At 38.2% G+C, this 17,111-nt stretch overlaps 1 protein-coding gene across 3 annotated transcripts in view; it reads left to right on the top strand.

Moving 5' to 3' along the window:
• The window catches only part of LOC121884320 (cell migration inducing hyaluronidase 1), a 219,773-nt gene that overhangs the window by 122,848 nt on the left and 79,814 nt on the right, over positions 1-17,111 (top strand). For all 3 annotated transcript variants that reach the window (XM_042393113.1, XM_042393190.1, XM_042393271.1), the window contains 3 exons: positions 3,391-3,570; positions 15,031-15,101; positions 15,823-15,918. In XM_042393113.1, coding sequence (XP_042249047.1) covers positions 3,391-3,570; positions 15,031-15,101; positions 15,823-15,918 — 347 coding nt within the window. The remainder of the gene's footprint in view (positions 1-3,390; positions 3,571-15,030; positions 15,102-15,822; positions 15,919-17,111) is intronic.

Genomic DNA, 17,111 nt, shown 5'->3' on the forward strand with positions numbered 1-17,111 from the left:
ACACACAAACCTGCAATTCTGCATAGATCCCACTGTTAACATCATGATTAAATAGTAAGATGGTTTGAGATCAGTAAAAATATTGGTAGGGACAATTCAGGAACACCTTGACATACACCTATGCCAGAAAATACTAATTTGAACAATTGGCAATTGGCAAATTGGCATAGCTGGGGTAGTTTTTTTATTTGACTCTTATGTGCATCATGTCAAAATGTACTTCCACAATGGAAATGAGTTTTTGTTTTTTTTAGTTTTTATTTTGTTATTAATGGCAATCCTGGTAGTGAAAATGTCTTATACTCATCTGTTTGACCTTTGATTTGTTACATTAATTAAAGCTGTGATTTTTGGGGGATTTGTCCCCAATTAAGAGTGTGGGACTTGTCCCTAATTAAATGTGGGCGATTTAAGGTTAATTTAAGGTTCTATATGTAGAATTGTGAAGCAATTTACATGTATTCATCATTTTTTATTGCCAGTGAGTGAACAAGTAGTAATGTAACATAAAAAATGAGACCTTCACCAACTTTCTCAGTTGTCTGTAACAGCCTGTATGCTGATTTCTATGTTGAGGACCCAGGCCTGACTAGGAGTGAAAGATGCTTTGCTGAAACATTGTGCAAAACACAACGTTAGAGATCTTTTATGTGTAAGTGTAAGTGAGGAAAAAGACATCACCTGCAATAGTATTGTGCCTCAAGCACGTTAGCGTGAGCACCAGGATGTTGACTGCAGCTCATTTAACGGCCACAGATGTCACTAATGAGAAGGAATTTCTGATTCCTACATACAGAACTATTAAGTGTGATGCACCTCTTAGGTTACAAGAGGGTTGGGCGCACTATTAGATATTTTTTGACAAATAATATATTTTTAATAATTAATTTTTTTTTAAAATGAATCTTCACTTTTATGTCATTTATTATTTTTTTTGTTTTTACTGCACTGTACATACACTTTAAATGCACTACTTTTTCTTAAGCCCATTTTATACATTTGATTTTAGTCAGTAAAGTCAGTAAGTCAGTAAATGGACAGGTAGCTGGTATAACCTGCTGGGCATTACTGCCTGATGCACCTCCCCTAGTGCCCATGGGTGAGCTGCAGAGTCATCAGCCAGGAACCACCAATCCTCAACGTTTTGCTCCTTTAATCCTGGGACGTCTCCTGGTGATGGAGCAGTGACAGGGACATCTCCCTGCCATCCCCTGCAGTTGGCATCTGGGTTAGGTGTGCTTTCCCCAACACTTGTCCTTCCTCTTTAGCCACAGCCAAAAGCTGCCCTTCTCTGCCAGTTGTTTTGTTGCCTTCTCCATCTTTCCTGCTGTCACTCCTGCGTCCCTCAACAGGCATGTGGTTGACAGTCCCACAAAGCCTCAGCATCCAACCTCCACTGGGTAGATGGTGGTCCTCCAGCCAGCCTCCCTGCACTCAACAGCCTTCTTCAGTCTTCTTTCACTCATAGGTGGCCTCAACCCCCTCCTCCAATGGGACTGTGAGCTCAGTAAGGAGTACAGCTTTTGCCTTGGTGGACCACACTACTATGATGGGATGAAGAGACATGGTGGTAATCTCACCGGGGAACTGGAACTGTCTGCTGAGATCAATTCTCATTATCCACTCCTGGTTGGAGGAAAAGAGCCTTGGTGTTTCTCTTGGCCTGGTGCTTCTCCTTCCTCCTCCTTCCCTGACAAAATGGATGTGGTGTTCCACTGGTGGTGAAAATCCCCTGCTTTCCTGTCTACACCCCTCCAGCACCTCAGCCAGCTTTCTCTTCACTGTGAAAGTGCGGTCTTGCAACCTGACAAGATTTAGTGGAGGTTTGCGGAACAGAGTAAGCAGAATTCCTCATTCCCAAACCACTGGTGGAGATTCCAAGGTTAGGAAAGCGAGTCATAGGTTGGCTTGATGAAGAAGCTGAGTCTTGCCTGTGGGATTTTCCACAAGTCTGAGCAACTGATTTTCTGGTCAACAATCCCATCCCCGATGCTCCTGAATTGGCCAATGTCTTTGGAGTTCGCATCCTGGATGGCTGTGGCTCAGGAAGTAGAGTGGGTCATCCACTAATTCAATTCCCGGCTCCTCCAGTCTGCATGTCGATGTGTCCTTGGGCAAGATACTTAACCCCAAACTGCTCGTGATGGCTGTGCCATCAGTGTGTGAATGTGTGTGAATGATTAGATTGCCTCTGATGGGCAAGTTGGGACCTTGTATGGTAGCGACTGTACCCATTCAGCATATGAATGTGTGTGAATGGGTGAATGTGATTCGTAGTGTAAAAAGCGCTTTGAGTGGACAGAAGACTAGAAAGGCACTATACAATTACTATTCACCATTCTTTGGGGATGAAGACCACTACTGTTCTGTACAACTCAGACAGAATCCGTTATTTTTTCCAGGCGATTCTCATGAGGTACCATAGCAGTTCTAGCACCTTGGGGCACTTCTTATAGGGCTTGTAGGGTACTCCATGGGGGCTTGGTGCTGATGAGGACCTTGCCTTCTCCATGACATGCCTGACTTCACTAAGCTTGGGGGGGATGATGTTGAACTCAGATGTTGACGGGGTAGGCTGAGGCACATACCCTAGTGTTCTTAACGGGACGTCCCTTGTTGGATCGCTGTACTGCCTCTTGACGTGCTGTCCCAGCTGCTCCCTGGTGACTTCCAACTTCCCACTCTTTTTCTCCTCTAGCAGCTGTCTGGCATGCTCGAAAGGGTCTTTCAAAAAATTGGCTCTTTCTTTTTCTTTCCGTTTCCTGTGCTTTTCTTTTCCTCTTCGTGGTGCGTTCTTTGGGGTTCGCTCTCCACCAGTGGGCCTTCTTCCTCTACTACTTCCCTGCCTTTAGCAACATTGGGTCCGTCAGCACTGTAGGTTTTTACTTTCTTCTCTCAGTCCCTCTTATCTGACCTGGTGCTGCAGTGAAAAGTTGCTGTTGGCCTGTCACCACACCTTGCTCTCCCCTGGTGGGAAAGCAATGTTTTGGCAACGTTTACCAGTGACCCCCTGCGGCCGGTGTCTGGGTTTGGTTACATCTAATTGCCTTTGCCCATTTAAAAACTTGCCTTGCTCTCAGTTATCTCCTTTTCCAGGTTGCACAGTTTGTGAGTAGACCCACAGTTTGTGACCCACAGATCACTGATTTTGGCTGGTACTCTGTGATGAATTTCTTGAAATATGGGAATTAATTTTTACTTAAACAAAATATGCCCATCATATACTGTTTGTGGGAGGTTCTTAGAGTTGTTGATCAATACATAGGACTGTTCTACATGCAGAGTGGTTTTCAAAAGTCCTTCACTCAGTCAGTGTTTTACAATGAAAAGAAGACACAATAATGACTCTCTTTCTCTTGTTCCTCCTGTAACCTTACTTCATTCCCACAGGTTTGACACATATCGCAGTAAGGACGAGAGTCGTCGTCTTGCAAAGTATGTGGATAGTGTGGAAGAGGGACTCATAATGGCCATGGTAGTCAACGATGAGGGCTCAAACAACTTGGAGGACTCAGCCAAGACGAGCCTCTCCAGATTGGGCAGCCAGCACATCAGCACTCTGGGATTTCGGTGAGCTCCTGAAATATTATTTTTGAAATTAAATGACATCACAATAGCCTCTGGCAACTTGTGATAGAGAAATTGTCATTTCAAGTTTCTGAAACAAAGACAAAACTAATAAAAAAAATAATAGCATAATGACAATAACTGTTAGTCACACCCTGCTGGTCAGTACTATGAGCTCAACACTTCTGCTCAGTTCTCCCAATACAATCTCAGAGGTATTCAGTTCACACTCTGTCAAGAAAATGTGTTGTCTAAGCTTCCAGCACTATATTGTATGGTGCATTACAATAAGAAGTCTTCAGTGTGACAATTGTAAATGTGTGTGTATATATATGTGTATTTGTATATATATATATATATATATATATATACATATATGTGTGTGTGTGTGTGCATGTATATGTATATGTGTGTGTGTGTGTGTGTATGTATATATATATGTATATATATTCAGATGGGTGACAAAGGAAAACCTGGTACAGGTCTGAATGCTTGACCACTACAATGAGGGGATCTGGTGGCTATATATATGTATGTATATATATATGCTACATACCTACAGTTTATTTACTGGAGCAAAACCCACATGATATCAGTTTGTCCACTCTTACATTTTATACTTTATACAGAAATAATGTGTACCCTTTTAGGCTAATGTTAATTCATATAAATAAAGACAGTGTGAATCATGATAAATTGTTGTAAATGTGTGGAACCTATATGACAATTGGATAATGGGAAGGAAAATGATCAACCATTAAATTAAATGTAAGTGATTTTGTAAAGGCAATTTTTGTATCTGTGGTTGACTCTGATGATCATAGACTGGAGATCATAATCCCCATAGGTGTAATTTCCCAAGAGAGAGATACCTGTATATCAGAAAGCAATATGTTCTTTAACTTTTGAATAAGGCCAGACCACATTCTTTTGCATATAAATGAAAAGTATAATCAGTAAGCACAGTAAAACACACCCATCCTTAACGAACTCAGGGGTTTTTCCTTTACACTCTTGATATAACTGGTGACTGTTTGTTAATGTTTCTTAAAGCTGTAAGCACAAGGCAGAGCAATTAGCTGCAAACACTGATATATTATATCCTTATGAAGTTGTTGGCTAAGTTAGCAAACACTTGCTGATTTACACACCCAGCAGACACAGGAAGGAAGGAACATTTGTGAACAGTTGTGTTTGTGTCCACCTGATAACTGTAAGTCCAGTATTCACTCTCTTTTTAGTGCTTTTTTGGTCTCCACCAACTCCTGAGAAAAATATCTGGCTCTTTCACTGGATGTGATGTGGTCAGAAGTGTACTATATTGCACCTGTAAGCACACCCAGCAGTAATGTCAGAGTGTACTGATGCACCAGACCTGCCAACAGTCCCGTTTTCCGGGGTTTCTTCTGTATTTTCACACCGTCTGCCGCTGTGTTCCCGTTTTGTTGTTTCTCCTGGGAAACTCCCGTAATTTGCATGGCCGTCAACCCTTATTATGAATATTCGTTATACACACAGATACATACGTTTTTTATGTTTGTCTCTGATGTTACCCAAGTTGCCAGATCCTCTATGAAACACAATCTACACACACAATCCACACAGGACATACAATTTCAACCCATCTGTCACCACAACCTGATTCAAGGGCCGTGTGCACACCTGCAGTGCACAGGCAGTCTTTCCTTGTCTTCTGTCCTCCTGCTGCTGATATAGTACTGCCTGCAGATACTTGAAGAAGGAACAGAAGTGGCATTATTAGCTGTGCTTCCATTAGATTCGCAAGGGAATTTTAAGTGAATTTTTGAAATGTTGCAAAAAGGAAAATGCGCATTAGGTGCATTTCCATCAACTGGTTTGAAGCGAATAAACTTGGCTACGCATAGTTTTGTCAGAAGACGCGGTAGAGGCTTAAATAATCCACCTGTAAACAGAGTAGAAGAAGTAGAGATTACCAACTGGGAACAAAACAAATAGTTCTATTGTTTTGACGAGAGAAAAATGGAGAGAGGTCATTGGCAATGCGTCATACTATCTGGAAACACCGGAAGACACCAAGAGCGGAAACAGCTGATCAGTCATGTGAGTTAAATGTTTGCTATGTCATTATTTATTCGATAAAGGTGTTACCATTACTCATTTTGCACATAAACTCTTTTTCAACATTTCCCAAATCCACCTCAAGCGAGTGTAAAAACTTTTTTGTGAAATTGAGTAAGTTTTTTTTTTTAATTTTGGGGTTTCTACTAAGCTTTTTTAATGCAATACTTCAAAATGCGCATAAAAATAGGTTACTGGAAACACAGCTATTGTCATGTCCAGTACTGAGTCCAACAGCACAATGTAATAGTCTTACTGTCCCAAGCAACAAATGCTTAAACCATAATGACAAAATGAGTTGTTTGTCAGTGCCCTCCAAAAACAATTCAGATTAGCCACTGATCTGCCACCTGATTAAGTTTAGGGTGAAAGTGTTGCAGAAAGTTCAGGGTCATCGTTAAAAAAAATCAGCATCGACTGTTGGAAGGAGACTGTGTCAAAGTCAAGGTATGATAGTGTCACACTACTTCCTACTTTGCACATGCACATCAGTAAAATGTAAGCAATGGTCATTTTAAGCATATGAACAAATGACCAATGCTGGTGCTTTTTTTGGTAAAGATGTTATTATTAATTTGTTAGAAAAAAGCAAAGCAAAAGTCTTAGCCTGTGCATCCCGGCGGTCTATTGGTTAAGGCACACACCCCAAGATCCCAAGTTTGATTCCAGTGGGGACCTTTGTTACATGTCATTCTTCTCTCTCTCTCACCCTGTGTTTCCCTCTGTGTCTGCACTGTCAACTAGCCAATGGAAAAAAAATTACCCAAAACATATATATTTGTAAAAACTTCGTTTGGCCCTTTTTTATGGAGACATAAAAAATAAAGCAAATCCTTGTTACACACACAAACACACACACACACTTCTACTGCTTATGGAGTACTGTGGCAGATGTTGTGTGTGCTTTAGTGATGTTGTATCTCACTCTACGGACAGTGTTTTGGGGGGAAAGAAGCGCTAGTGTTACTATGTCAGGAATGCATGGGAAATGGAAACTGAATCATGCCATGATAACAAAACCCTTGGAGATGTCTCAGAGTTTCTGACATAAGGGTTTTCTGAGTCTCTAAGAATGTGTACACTTGTACACTGACACATTCCTCCAGCAAGACTCAACTGTGCTCTTTTGTTATTCAGAATTTTTTTTTTTTTTTTAAGAAATTTAATTTTAAGAGCTTACTTATACAGTTAACCACAAGCTTGTATGAATGTGTTTTGCACAAAACTAGTCATCTGCAGTATGAGAGGCCTTGTTGTGGGCTGAGAGAAGATGCCGGTGAATCTTGGCAGTGTGAGCCTTGTGGTTAGCCTCTGAGCCAGGCAGTGTTATGAAACTTAATGCAATGAGAGGGTTTCATACACGACATGAGGACAGAGCAGAAGTTAACATTCCCTTTCCCAATTTGCACGTTGCTCCGTGGCTGTGGAAGACAGAATAAATGGATGGGAGAAATGGTGAGGCGAGGATTCCTGCCTAATGACTCTTGTCGCCTTCTCTCCTGACACTGTTGCCAACCAGGCCAACAGTGGTGTCATCAGGAGAGAGGCTGTGCAATTTGCGGCGCACCCAGAGACATTTTAATAAGCTGGAATTCATGAGACAGTGTAGACGCCGCAATACATTCTCAGTTATGTAATTTGCATATGTTTACTGCAGCTGCCACAGTGGTGCCAGTGGCAGCGCAGAGAAATACAGTAACTGTACAGTAACTGCTTTTTAAAAGCAGTTAAAATGAATTTAAAGTCAGCTGAGGAACATACAAAGATACATTTTTAAATTCTGGGGTATGGAAACTCAGATCAATTTGGAAACCAACCAAACAGTGTCAGCATCACATATGCTGAATGTTTGATTCTCACTCTCCTTCATCTCTAATTATACATTTCTGTTTTATGATGTAGACAAAATTTTACTGACTCACTGTAAAGAATGATCATAATAAATCAGCAGCAAGAGTTACTGATCAATGTGAGTCACTCCTCCATTACCTCAATGACTGCTCTATGTACTGAGTGGGAGTACTTCACTTTCCCAGGCCCCCTAAACTACTCACCATGTGTTGGCACTTCAGTTCTCCCAAAACTGAGGTGAACATGTGTGCTGCATTGCAAATGCAGAGGGAGCTTCACACTTTGAAAAGGTTGGTATTATATTTGTTGGATAGGTAAACAACCTATAACCTACCTAACATTAGCCATACAAGCTAGGTAGCTAAAAGTTGTTAATACATCAAAGCAAACATTAGCTTTACATTCACTAATATTTAACAAACATTCAACAGTAGGTTACTGTCATTGTACCCTGTCATGATATCTGTTTTGCAGCTTATACAGGAATGAAATAAGGTTACAAATAGAACTTTGAGATATGCTACTGTATACAGTAAAGCTGAAGTCAGTTAAATGTTGTATACTGATCAGTTGGACTTAGCTTGGTATTGGTACAGCTAGTTCATTGGCGTCAGTGACTAATGACAGTTATTTTCAATAAGAGCACAAAGCTGCAGCTCTGCATCTCTGCTCCATGTGAACAGAATACACAAAAAGTTTTATTGAGGTAGGCTTTATGTATGTGTATGTGTGTGTATGTGTCTATAGCGTAACTAGGTGCAACAAACACTTAAGTGTATAGGCTACTACTGATCTGTGAAGAACATCCAGCCTTGACTTTTTGCAGTTGTTGTTCTGTTATTCTACAAGCAAACTTGTCCCATTTAAAAAGACTGGGCAACCTTTAAAAAAAACAAACAAGCAAAGAAAAACTACTGTATATTTAAGCAATATCTCATGACTGGCCATGGTATATTGTGGTCACAATATACTACATGGCCAGGAGTGAGATACTGCTTTTATAAAATGGTTACCAAATATTACAATATGGAAATTATAGTCATAATCCAATAAAAACAGTTTTATGAAATAACAAGCAGATTACAAGAGTCATTTACAAGAAAGTAGTTCCTGGCTGCCTGCTATGCAACATTAGTAAACTGCCTAACTAATGTTCAAGCTAGCCAACGATCAAACCAGAGTTTGTTTATTCACATTAATTTGAATGTTTCCATTAATTGTACACTCATGGAAAAACTGTCCAATGTCACTGGGGTCATGTTGCAAAGTGTTTGCAATAATGTTAAGCCTACTAATTTTGTTAGATGTGTTTCTTGGCTACGTACTGACACTCCCCCACAGGCACACACAACAGAGAGCCTCATAGCAGAGCCACTAGCTCAGCTACAACACTGGAACCACACAGAAACTTTTACAAAAGAATGTGTCAGGGTGGGACATTCTTTTAAAGCTGAGTTTTTATTCATTTGCATGTTTTAATTTACTATTCAGTTTGGATTTTATCAGTATTTATATACATTTTACATTGGGTTTTATTAGTTTTGTTGTGTTTTGCATGGTTTAACTAGTTTTATATGGTTTTATGGAGTTATTATTGCTTGGTTTTATAATTATACATTAATGTCTTATAAACTATGACAGTAATTAATATTAGGGCTGCAGCTAATGGTTATTTTCTTCATAGATGTATCTGTCAGTTATTTTTTGATAAATCACTTAATTGTTTAGCCTGTAAAGTGTTTAGCTTTTAAAGCTTATAAAATGCCCGTTGCAAGTTTCCAGAGCCTAAGGTGACATTGTCAAATATCTTGCTTAGTCTGTCCAACAGTCCAAACCCCAAAGATATTCATTTTACAATTATCCAGTACAGAGAAAAACAGAACATCCTCAAATTTGAGACTCTGTAAACAAAGACCTTTGTCATTTTTGAGTGATAAATGACTTAAACAATATAACAAATAAAAAAAGTTTATCAAAATTGTTGCCAATAACTTTCCTGTCGAGCAAGTAATTAGTTTATCATTTAATTGTTTTAGTTCTGATATGAAAAAAATGTGACTGTTTTTCAAAATTGAATGGGAGTTATGCAATAGCAACAGTTGTATGTACTGTTTAATCCTTAATAAGCTATAGTGTTAGAGAAAGTCAACAAATGTGTTATTTTTACTCAATAACCACTTTTTTAACAGAGTTAAGAACATAATTAAGCTTAATTAACAGAATGAAGCTTTTTCTCAAGGACCCCTCCTTGATATAACACACAATGTTCAACTATTCGAAAGCCTATAAATATTTAATACAACTTAATTTAGACCATTAATTTAGGTTATCATGGCTTTACACCATTTGTCAGGTGCCATGAAATTTGATTTTTATCTATATTAAATGCACCATCAGGGTTAAATGCTTTGCTGTATTCCATTAGCTACAGAAAATACAGACAGGAGGGTTTCTGCTCCAAAGTGGTTATTTGACAGCAAACAAAATTACAGCATTTTTTAAGGAACATTACTGATGCAGAAACATTAAGCATCCAGTGTAATTTCTCCTAAATGTGTCCAAAAACAATTGATGATCATTTTACTGGTTGTCAGATGCTAACAGCAACAGACAGCTAATGTCAGCTAGCTTATTTAGACTAATGTGAATTAGCTAACGCAGCAAACTCTGACAAAACAGACACTCACCTTTTTGAAAGTGTGTTTTTAATAAAATGAACTAGCTAACTTTACCTCCAATATTAATGAATGTTGACTCTCGTGCTTGTCTCCACAACTGACCCTAACATAGAGCACTGACTACCACAACATGCTAGTTAGCTGCTAACTGGTTAGACACTGGCACAGACTCAAGAACAGACATCTGAAAGAGCAAAACAAGCATATTTTTGACATTAGCTACAAACATTGCAGTGAAAATACTAACCTGACCTCACCAGTGCCATTGAAATTGCTCAGACTGGGTGAAAAGAGAGCTGGTCAGGGATATTGATGACTGTCACACTGTCACAGAAGGCCATTTTCCGGGAGGATGAAGTTGGAGGGGGTGCTCGTTTTCTGCCTGTGTGCAGACCTACTGGGCAGCCATGCATCTCTCTGTTTTGTGTACTCTTCTCAGTCCCACAGAGCTATGCTCACTTTCCAGTGGTTAGGTGTATTGTCAACTACTTCAGTTTGTTATATGATTTGAAGTAAAGACAAATAAAGAAATGGCTCTCTTAAAGTAGTAAGGCTTCATCCAGATTTGCGACCCCCCAGTAAAGGGCACACTGGGGAGAAAAACGTGCATATCTCTGTGTAAAGTTCCTCAAGGTAGATTGCAGATTGGATGCAGGACTATTATTTAATCCACTTTTTATGTTCTATATAACAACATCAGCTAATATGAAGATGTCTTAACTACTGTACTACTTTGATCAATTTATTTTAAGGGAGAATCAGAAAATATTTATTTTGAAAAAGAACATACTTTATTTGAAGTCATCAGCAGTGTAAAGCTGGAAGATAGAAAACAAGCAGGTCAAATAATGCTGGAGTTAGAAATTGTCACAAATTCAGTATTTATTTTTGTTGGGAGTCTTTTTTCTATTTTATTGGTATTCATTTTTATTGTTTTTTTAATTGACTTAGCATTGACTAATTAACAATTCCAAAGTCTGTTAGTAACCAACTGCCTCAAACCATGGAAACTATTTATTTTATTTTATGCCATCACCTACCATCAAATAACTCATATAAGAATAAAGACCCTGTTCATACTACAAAGAACCATATAAAATACCTGAAGAACCATTCACTAACTACCGAGCCTTTTGAAGAACCATTTAAGAATCATTATTTTTCTGAGAGTTGATGGATGGACACAGGCACCATATGTGATTTCAATATATTCAACATTTATGATATGTACATAAATGTAAATGTTTATGATATGTTCATGCATAAACAGAGATTTAAAAAAGGCAATATAGTTTAGTAATATATGTGACATGTTTATCACCATTTTTTGGACGTATGGGGGACATATTTATAAACATAAAAAATGTATTATATGGTCCTTTAATTTATGTGACATGTATGTATAGCACATATACTGCATGCGTAACATGTATGTGTTATACCTATACCATCCTATACTTTGAACCACTTGTTTTTTGTGTCTACAATATATGTCCATATATATATCATATATGACAGTGTCACTGTTGTAGGGGTATATATGTTTATATATTATTTTTCCGTACGGGACTTCAGGTTTTACTACTAGCTGGCTCCATCTCCCCTGAGCCATTTTTTACTTGGCAGGTATGTGCTAGATAAAACTCTCTCTAATGCTCCATCTGTTTGTCTTAAGTACTTACAGGTATGACTAATTGTTATATATTTTCCTTGATGCTTTCCCAAACAAACTTTCTAACAAAATAATTTTACCTTCTTCAAAGATTACAATTTTACTAGTTTAGTCCACTCCTTTAGATGTGGGTACTTACCAGCATTATATTAGTAACGTAGGTAGATACACAGCCTCTGCCATTAAATGCTACTAAAAAGTCCTGTCTTAGGGATAACAACTTTAAATTATATACTGTATCTTATTCTGGGCTTTTCTCACAGCAGACATATTGATAAATGCATAGCATAAAAAGCACAGGTTTAATCAATAACATGAATGTGTTAAGTTGTAGGGTCTGGTCTAAGAGTGTGGAGGTTTATTAAAGCTCATGGGGTCATGCTTGACTAATGAGGCCTTCCTGTGGCTCACACAAATACAATACTGTACATGGTTCACTTATATATACAGTATGTTGTTTTTCTTGAATGTCCATATAATGAACAAATGAGTAGGATCATCCATACATAAGAACTATATGGTGATGGTAAAAATGCACATTCAAGAGCTGATAGGGGTAATACAATCAATAAATAAATTAAATCCAATTATCTCCTGTAGAAGCATGTGGGTCTACTGTATATTAAAGAGACAATATATTTTTATTGTGAAAATTCTCTGCTAAGAATTTTCAGGAACATATCTCTCAAAGGATGTGATATTTAATATCCATATGTCCAATTTCATCAAGAATAAAAGAGTAATGTGAAGTGATACTTACCTGTGGAGGTTCTAACTGTTTAGTGTTTTGGACATTATTAATAATATTAATGATGTCATAAACTTCAACTTCTTCCTGTCTGTTGATTACTGTCAGTCACAAAACCAGCTGATATCAGCACATTATCCATATACAACCTCTCACTTTCATTCCTCCCTGAAAGCCAATATGTCTTTACCTGACTGATGCATGCTGGGATAGGTCATTTAATTACCCACACTCCCCACGTGTGAGTGTCAGCTGCTCAATCTTTATGTCAATATCATTAGGAATATAATGCCACCATCTGTGCATGAGTGCTGACAGACCAACCCTGTCTCATAGCGATTCATGAAATAGTCACGAAATTTCATCCAGTGATTCGTGTCCATGGACATGAATTTTCCATTTTTTTCTTGCTACTCAGCAAGACTATCAAACTGATGTATTTCAATAGGAGTACCTTTCATGCCTGCAGTACTGTTTTTTCTGGACTTGGGAGCACAGAAGATGTATTGTTTTTTTCTCAGTTGTAATTCATTTTTAAACTACAACCACTATATTACTCAACATTTAATCACAGGATTTTATCCTTGTGTTTATTTCTTTATCAGTCCTGTGGCGGGAAGTAATTTCCTCACTGTCAATTTTAATGATATCCTCAACATTTCTCCACACAAAAACATGAAAGTGTCCTTGATAACTCCAATACCATGGGTTAATGTTATGGCCATTGGTTTTAATTATTTCACCTTTGATTCTGAGAAATAAAGTATTTTTTGTCAGTTTTGGACAATAGCAGAAGCGGCTACATTAGGAAAAACACTAATATTTAAAAAACAAACAAACAAAAAAACTACAGTTCCCTAGAGCAGCGCCATTCACCTTGACACAAATCAGCACCACAGTTGTAGTTCTTCCGGTTTGCAAAATAGGGTTGTAAATATATGGTCATAAAATGATATACCTGCTGTATATATCAAATATCTAGTAAAGCCGAGCTGGTAATTACACTGCATCTAGATGATCTATGACAAGAAAAAGTAAAGATGTTGGTTTATTTCAGGTAATGTAGCTAGTATTCTAGAAATGAGGTTTTGGGTTCAGTGTCATTGGGAGTTATGCAGCGCTTCAAACTGTGTTTAAACAGCTTGTTTATTATTATTTATCCTGAATGCTTACCAATATGTTAAAAATTGCAGTAGATTAACGACTAACTTTCCTGCTCTCAGAGCAGTTTCTATGGTAACATACATTGAAAAGTCTACATTCACTATGGGGGAAACTGATCTCCTCTGGTCAGCTAATCGCAAAGCTATGAATTTGGATTGAAGGGAATTTGATTTCAAATTCAATTCATGCCTGGGGCACTCTAAAATCCATGTTTTTTTATTGAACATCATACACAATGCAAAGACAATTATTCCAAAATCATGAAAGTACATGGTTTCAGTCATAGCAGCAGTCATAGCAACCACCATAGCAATAGATAGAAAGCCTGCAAGAATCCCTGTATCAAGTGACAAACTAAATATCATATACATTCACTGAACGAATGTTATGAAAATAAATTTTATATTTCTTGCTAGAAATGTTATTCCGCACCCCCCAAAAATGTAGGCATCTATCTGTCTGTCTGTCTCTGTACTCAGTATTTTGTTCCTGATTGTAACCACCAATCTGCAGTACTATATATAATGTTATACTGAATATATGTTATGTCACAGCTTTAGCTGGTGTCTTCACCATAGTAACAGTCACTGAGGATCATGGGTAGGCTAATGTAGCCCCTTCTGCTATTGTCCAAAACTGACAAAAAAAACTTGATTTATCACAATCGAAGATGAAATAATTAAAACCAATGGCCATAACACTAACCCATCATTTTGCTGTATTGCATCACTATCAAGGACCCTTCAATGATTCTTTTGGAGCGTTGTTGAGGATATCATTAAAATCAGCAGGGAGGAAAATACTTCCTGGCACAGGACTGATAAAGAAATAAAAATAAGAATAAAATCCTGTGACTAAATGTTGAGTAATATAGTGGTTATAGTTTAAAAATAAATTACAACTGAGAAAAAATCCTCTGTGCTCCTGAGTCCAGAGAAAAAGTGCTGCAGGCATGAAAGGTACTCCTATTGAAATACATTAGTTTGAAAGTTGTGCTGAGTGGCAAGAAAAAAAATTGGAAAATTCATGTCCGTGGACACGAATCACTAGGTTCAATTTCGTGACTATTTCACGAATTGCCATGGTTGGACATACAGTGTGTGTGTGTGTAGTCTATTGTAGATGTTCCTCACATTTCTATTTGTTTGTCCTCTTCATTTTCCGGCTTCATCTGTCTCTCTTTCTGTCTGTCTTTCTGGTTCTTCCTGTTCCTTCTCCTGCTTCATCTCTCCTCTCTTTTTCGCCTACAGGCATCCCTGGACTTTTATAGTCGTGAAAGGTGATGCTTCTTCTGTTGTGGAGGATCACGCTGTCTATCAAGGTAGGAATCCCTTCTAAATTTTGCTTCTTGCCTGATCTTTCGCTCTCTACAACATTCAGAAAAAAGCTTACATGTTCTAGTGATCCTCTGGGACTGTGTTACATGATGTGTTACATAATGGCACCTATAGACTGTGAGATTTCAGCAATCTTATAAGTTTGCAAGCTACACTGTGCAACATGGATCTACTAACCTTGGGTACAACATAAAGTTTGATGTATGTAGACTGTACGATGATGACACCTGCTGAATCGTAGGCTACAACAGTCAATATACAAGAAAACGTCATCAGCATGCGTCATCCCTCTGCACCTCAATAGTGGTAAACAATAAAGCAAGAATAAAGCTTTCCATGCTATGTCCTTCTTGGCGCAGTCATGATAACAGGTGGAGGACACATCATACAAACAAGGCTTCCGCTGCTACAACTCAACAAGATTTTCTTCTTTGCTCGAATCCCAAACATTTTCTTTTGCTTGTTTTACCTCCATCACTGGGTTTAGTGCCAGTGTCACGTTGATCAGTGTATCATTTCATGCTGCATTCCTGTTGGTTGGTTAGACATAGATCGTAGCAGCAGTCACACTGTGAGATGGATATTCTAAATTTAAGTTTCTTTCACGTTGGTCATCTCTCTTCTGGGACAGCCCAAAATCACACAGTGTATACCCGGCTTAACAGAATTTCCATAATGTGTGTGTGTGTGTGTTTTTTTTAAAAGGGACCAAGGCGTCCTCAGAGGCCCGGAGCTCTCGTGTTTTCCATTGGAGTTATGGGGAGCATTTTACCATCACCACCAGCAGCCAGTGGGTGCAAGGTAACTCTTCTCACACACACATGCACAGAAGCACAATAATGCTGGGAAGTGTTGTACAACATGTATGTGTTTTATTGAGCGAAGTGACTGTTTTAAGTGCGTCTTAAAACAGCAGTCAGGTGTCCATATGAACAGTGAGAGAGGTTTTCCTCACTGTAATTATTCCTCTTGTTCATACTGGCTATCAAAAGATCCCCTTCAAATGTGTTTTCAATGGAAGTGATGGAGGCCAAAATCCACAGTGTGTCCACACAGTCATTTAAAAGTTGATGTGAAGCTTATATGAGGCTTCAGCAGTCTGAGTTAGTCATATCAAGTGGATATCTGACACATTTACAGTTTTTTTTTTTTTTTAGAATCAAGTTTCCCTGTTGCTAGATGCTAGATCAGTTCAACAATGGACCCTGTGGTGTGCCACCAATAATCATAGAGTTTTACTGTGTTTCATTATATTCAAATAATAAAATGATCAATTTTAAAAAAGCTATTATAAATAGCTTTTTTAGTATTGGTACGATTTGAGTCCCTCTGACCTTTTTGAGTGTATTTCATCTATTGGGTCATCAAAATCTATTTTTAAAAAGCTTTTTATGTCAATTGAAATGTCCTCTTTAACAAAGTGTAAAAAAAACATTAAGACTAGCACTACACTGCTGCTTTCACTTCAACACACTCGCAATTTGTTCATAGTCAAATTCCTGAAGAAAATGAACCAACGTGAACGCATGGGATGGCGTATTTATGTGTATTTTATGAGTTCTCAGGCTGCATCACTGATAGATTTTAAAAATTAGTTTGCTGTTTTAATTCAGTTTAAATCAAATCAAAACAAAAGTCATCTCAGGGCACTTTTCACATAGAGCAGGTCTAGACCGTACTCTTTAATTTACAGAGAGCCAACGTTCCCCCATGAGCAAGCACTTGGAGACAGCAGCAAGGAAAAACTCCCCCTCAAGCAGAACTGGGTTCTAGGTGGGGGCCTTCTGCCTTGGCTGGTTGGGTGGAGAGAGTTGGGTTTTAAGCATTAATTAGTATACATTATTAGGTTCAGGGTTAGCAAGGGATGCCACTCCTCACTGTGAATCCACTGATACATTTTCACATCGGTTAATGTTATTACTCTTGACACGCACAATCATTTAATGACAGGATATTATGCTGGGACTCATTATCAATTCCTATTAGCTCACATA

The sequence above is a fragment of the Thunnus maccoyii genome, chromosome 1 (assembly GCF_910596095.1).
Source record: "Thunnus maccoyii chromosome 1, fThuMac1.1, whole genome shotgun sequence".
NCBI classification, from domain to species: Eukaryota; Metazoa; Chordata; class Actinopteri; order Scombriformes; family Scombridae; genus Thunnus; species Thunnus maccoyii.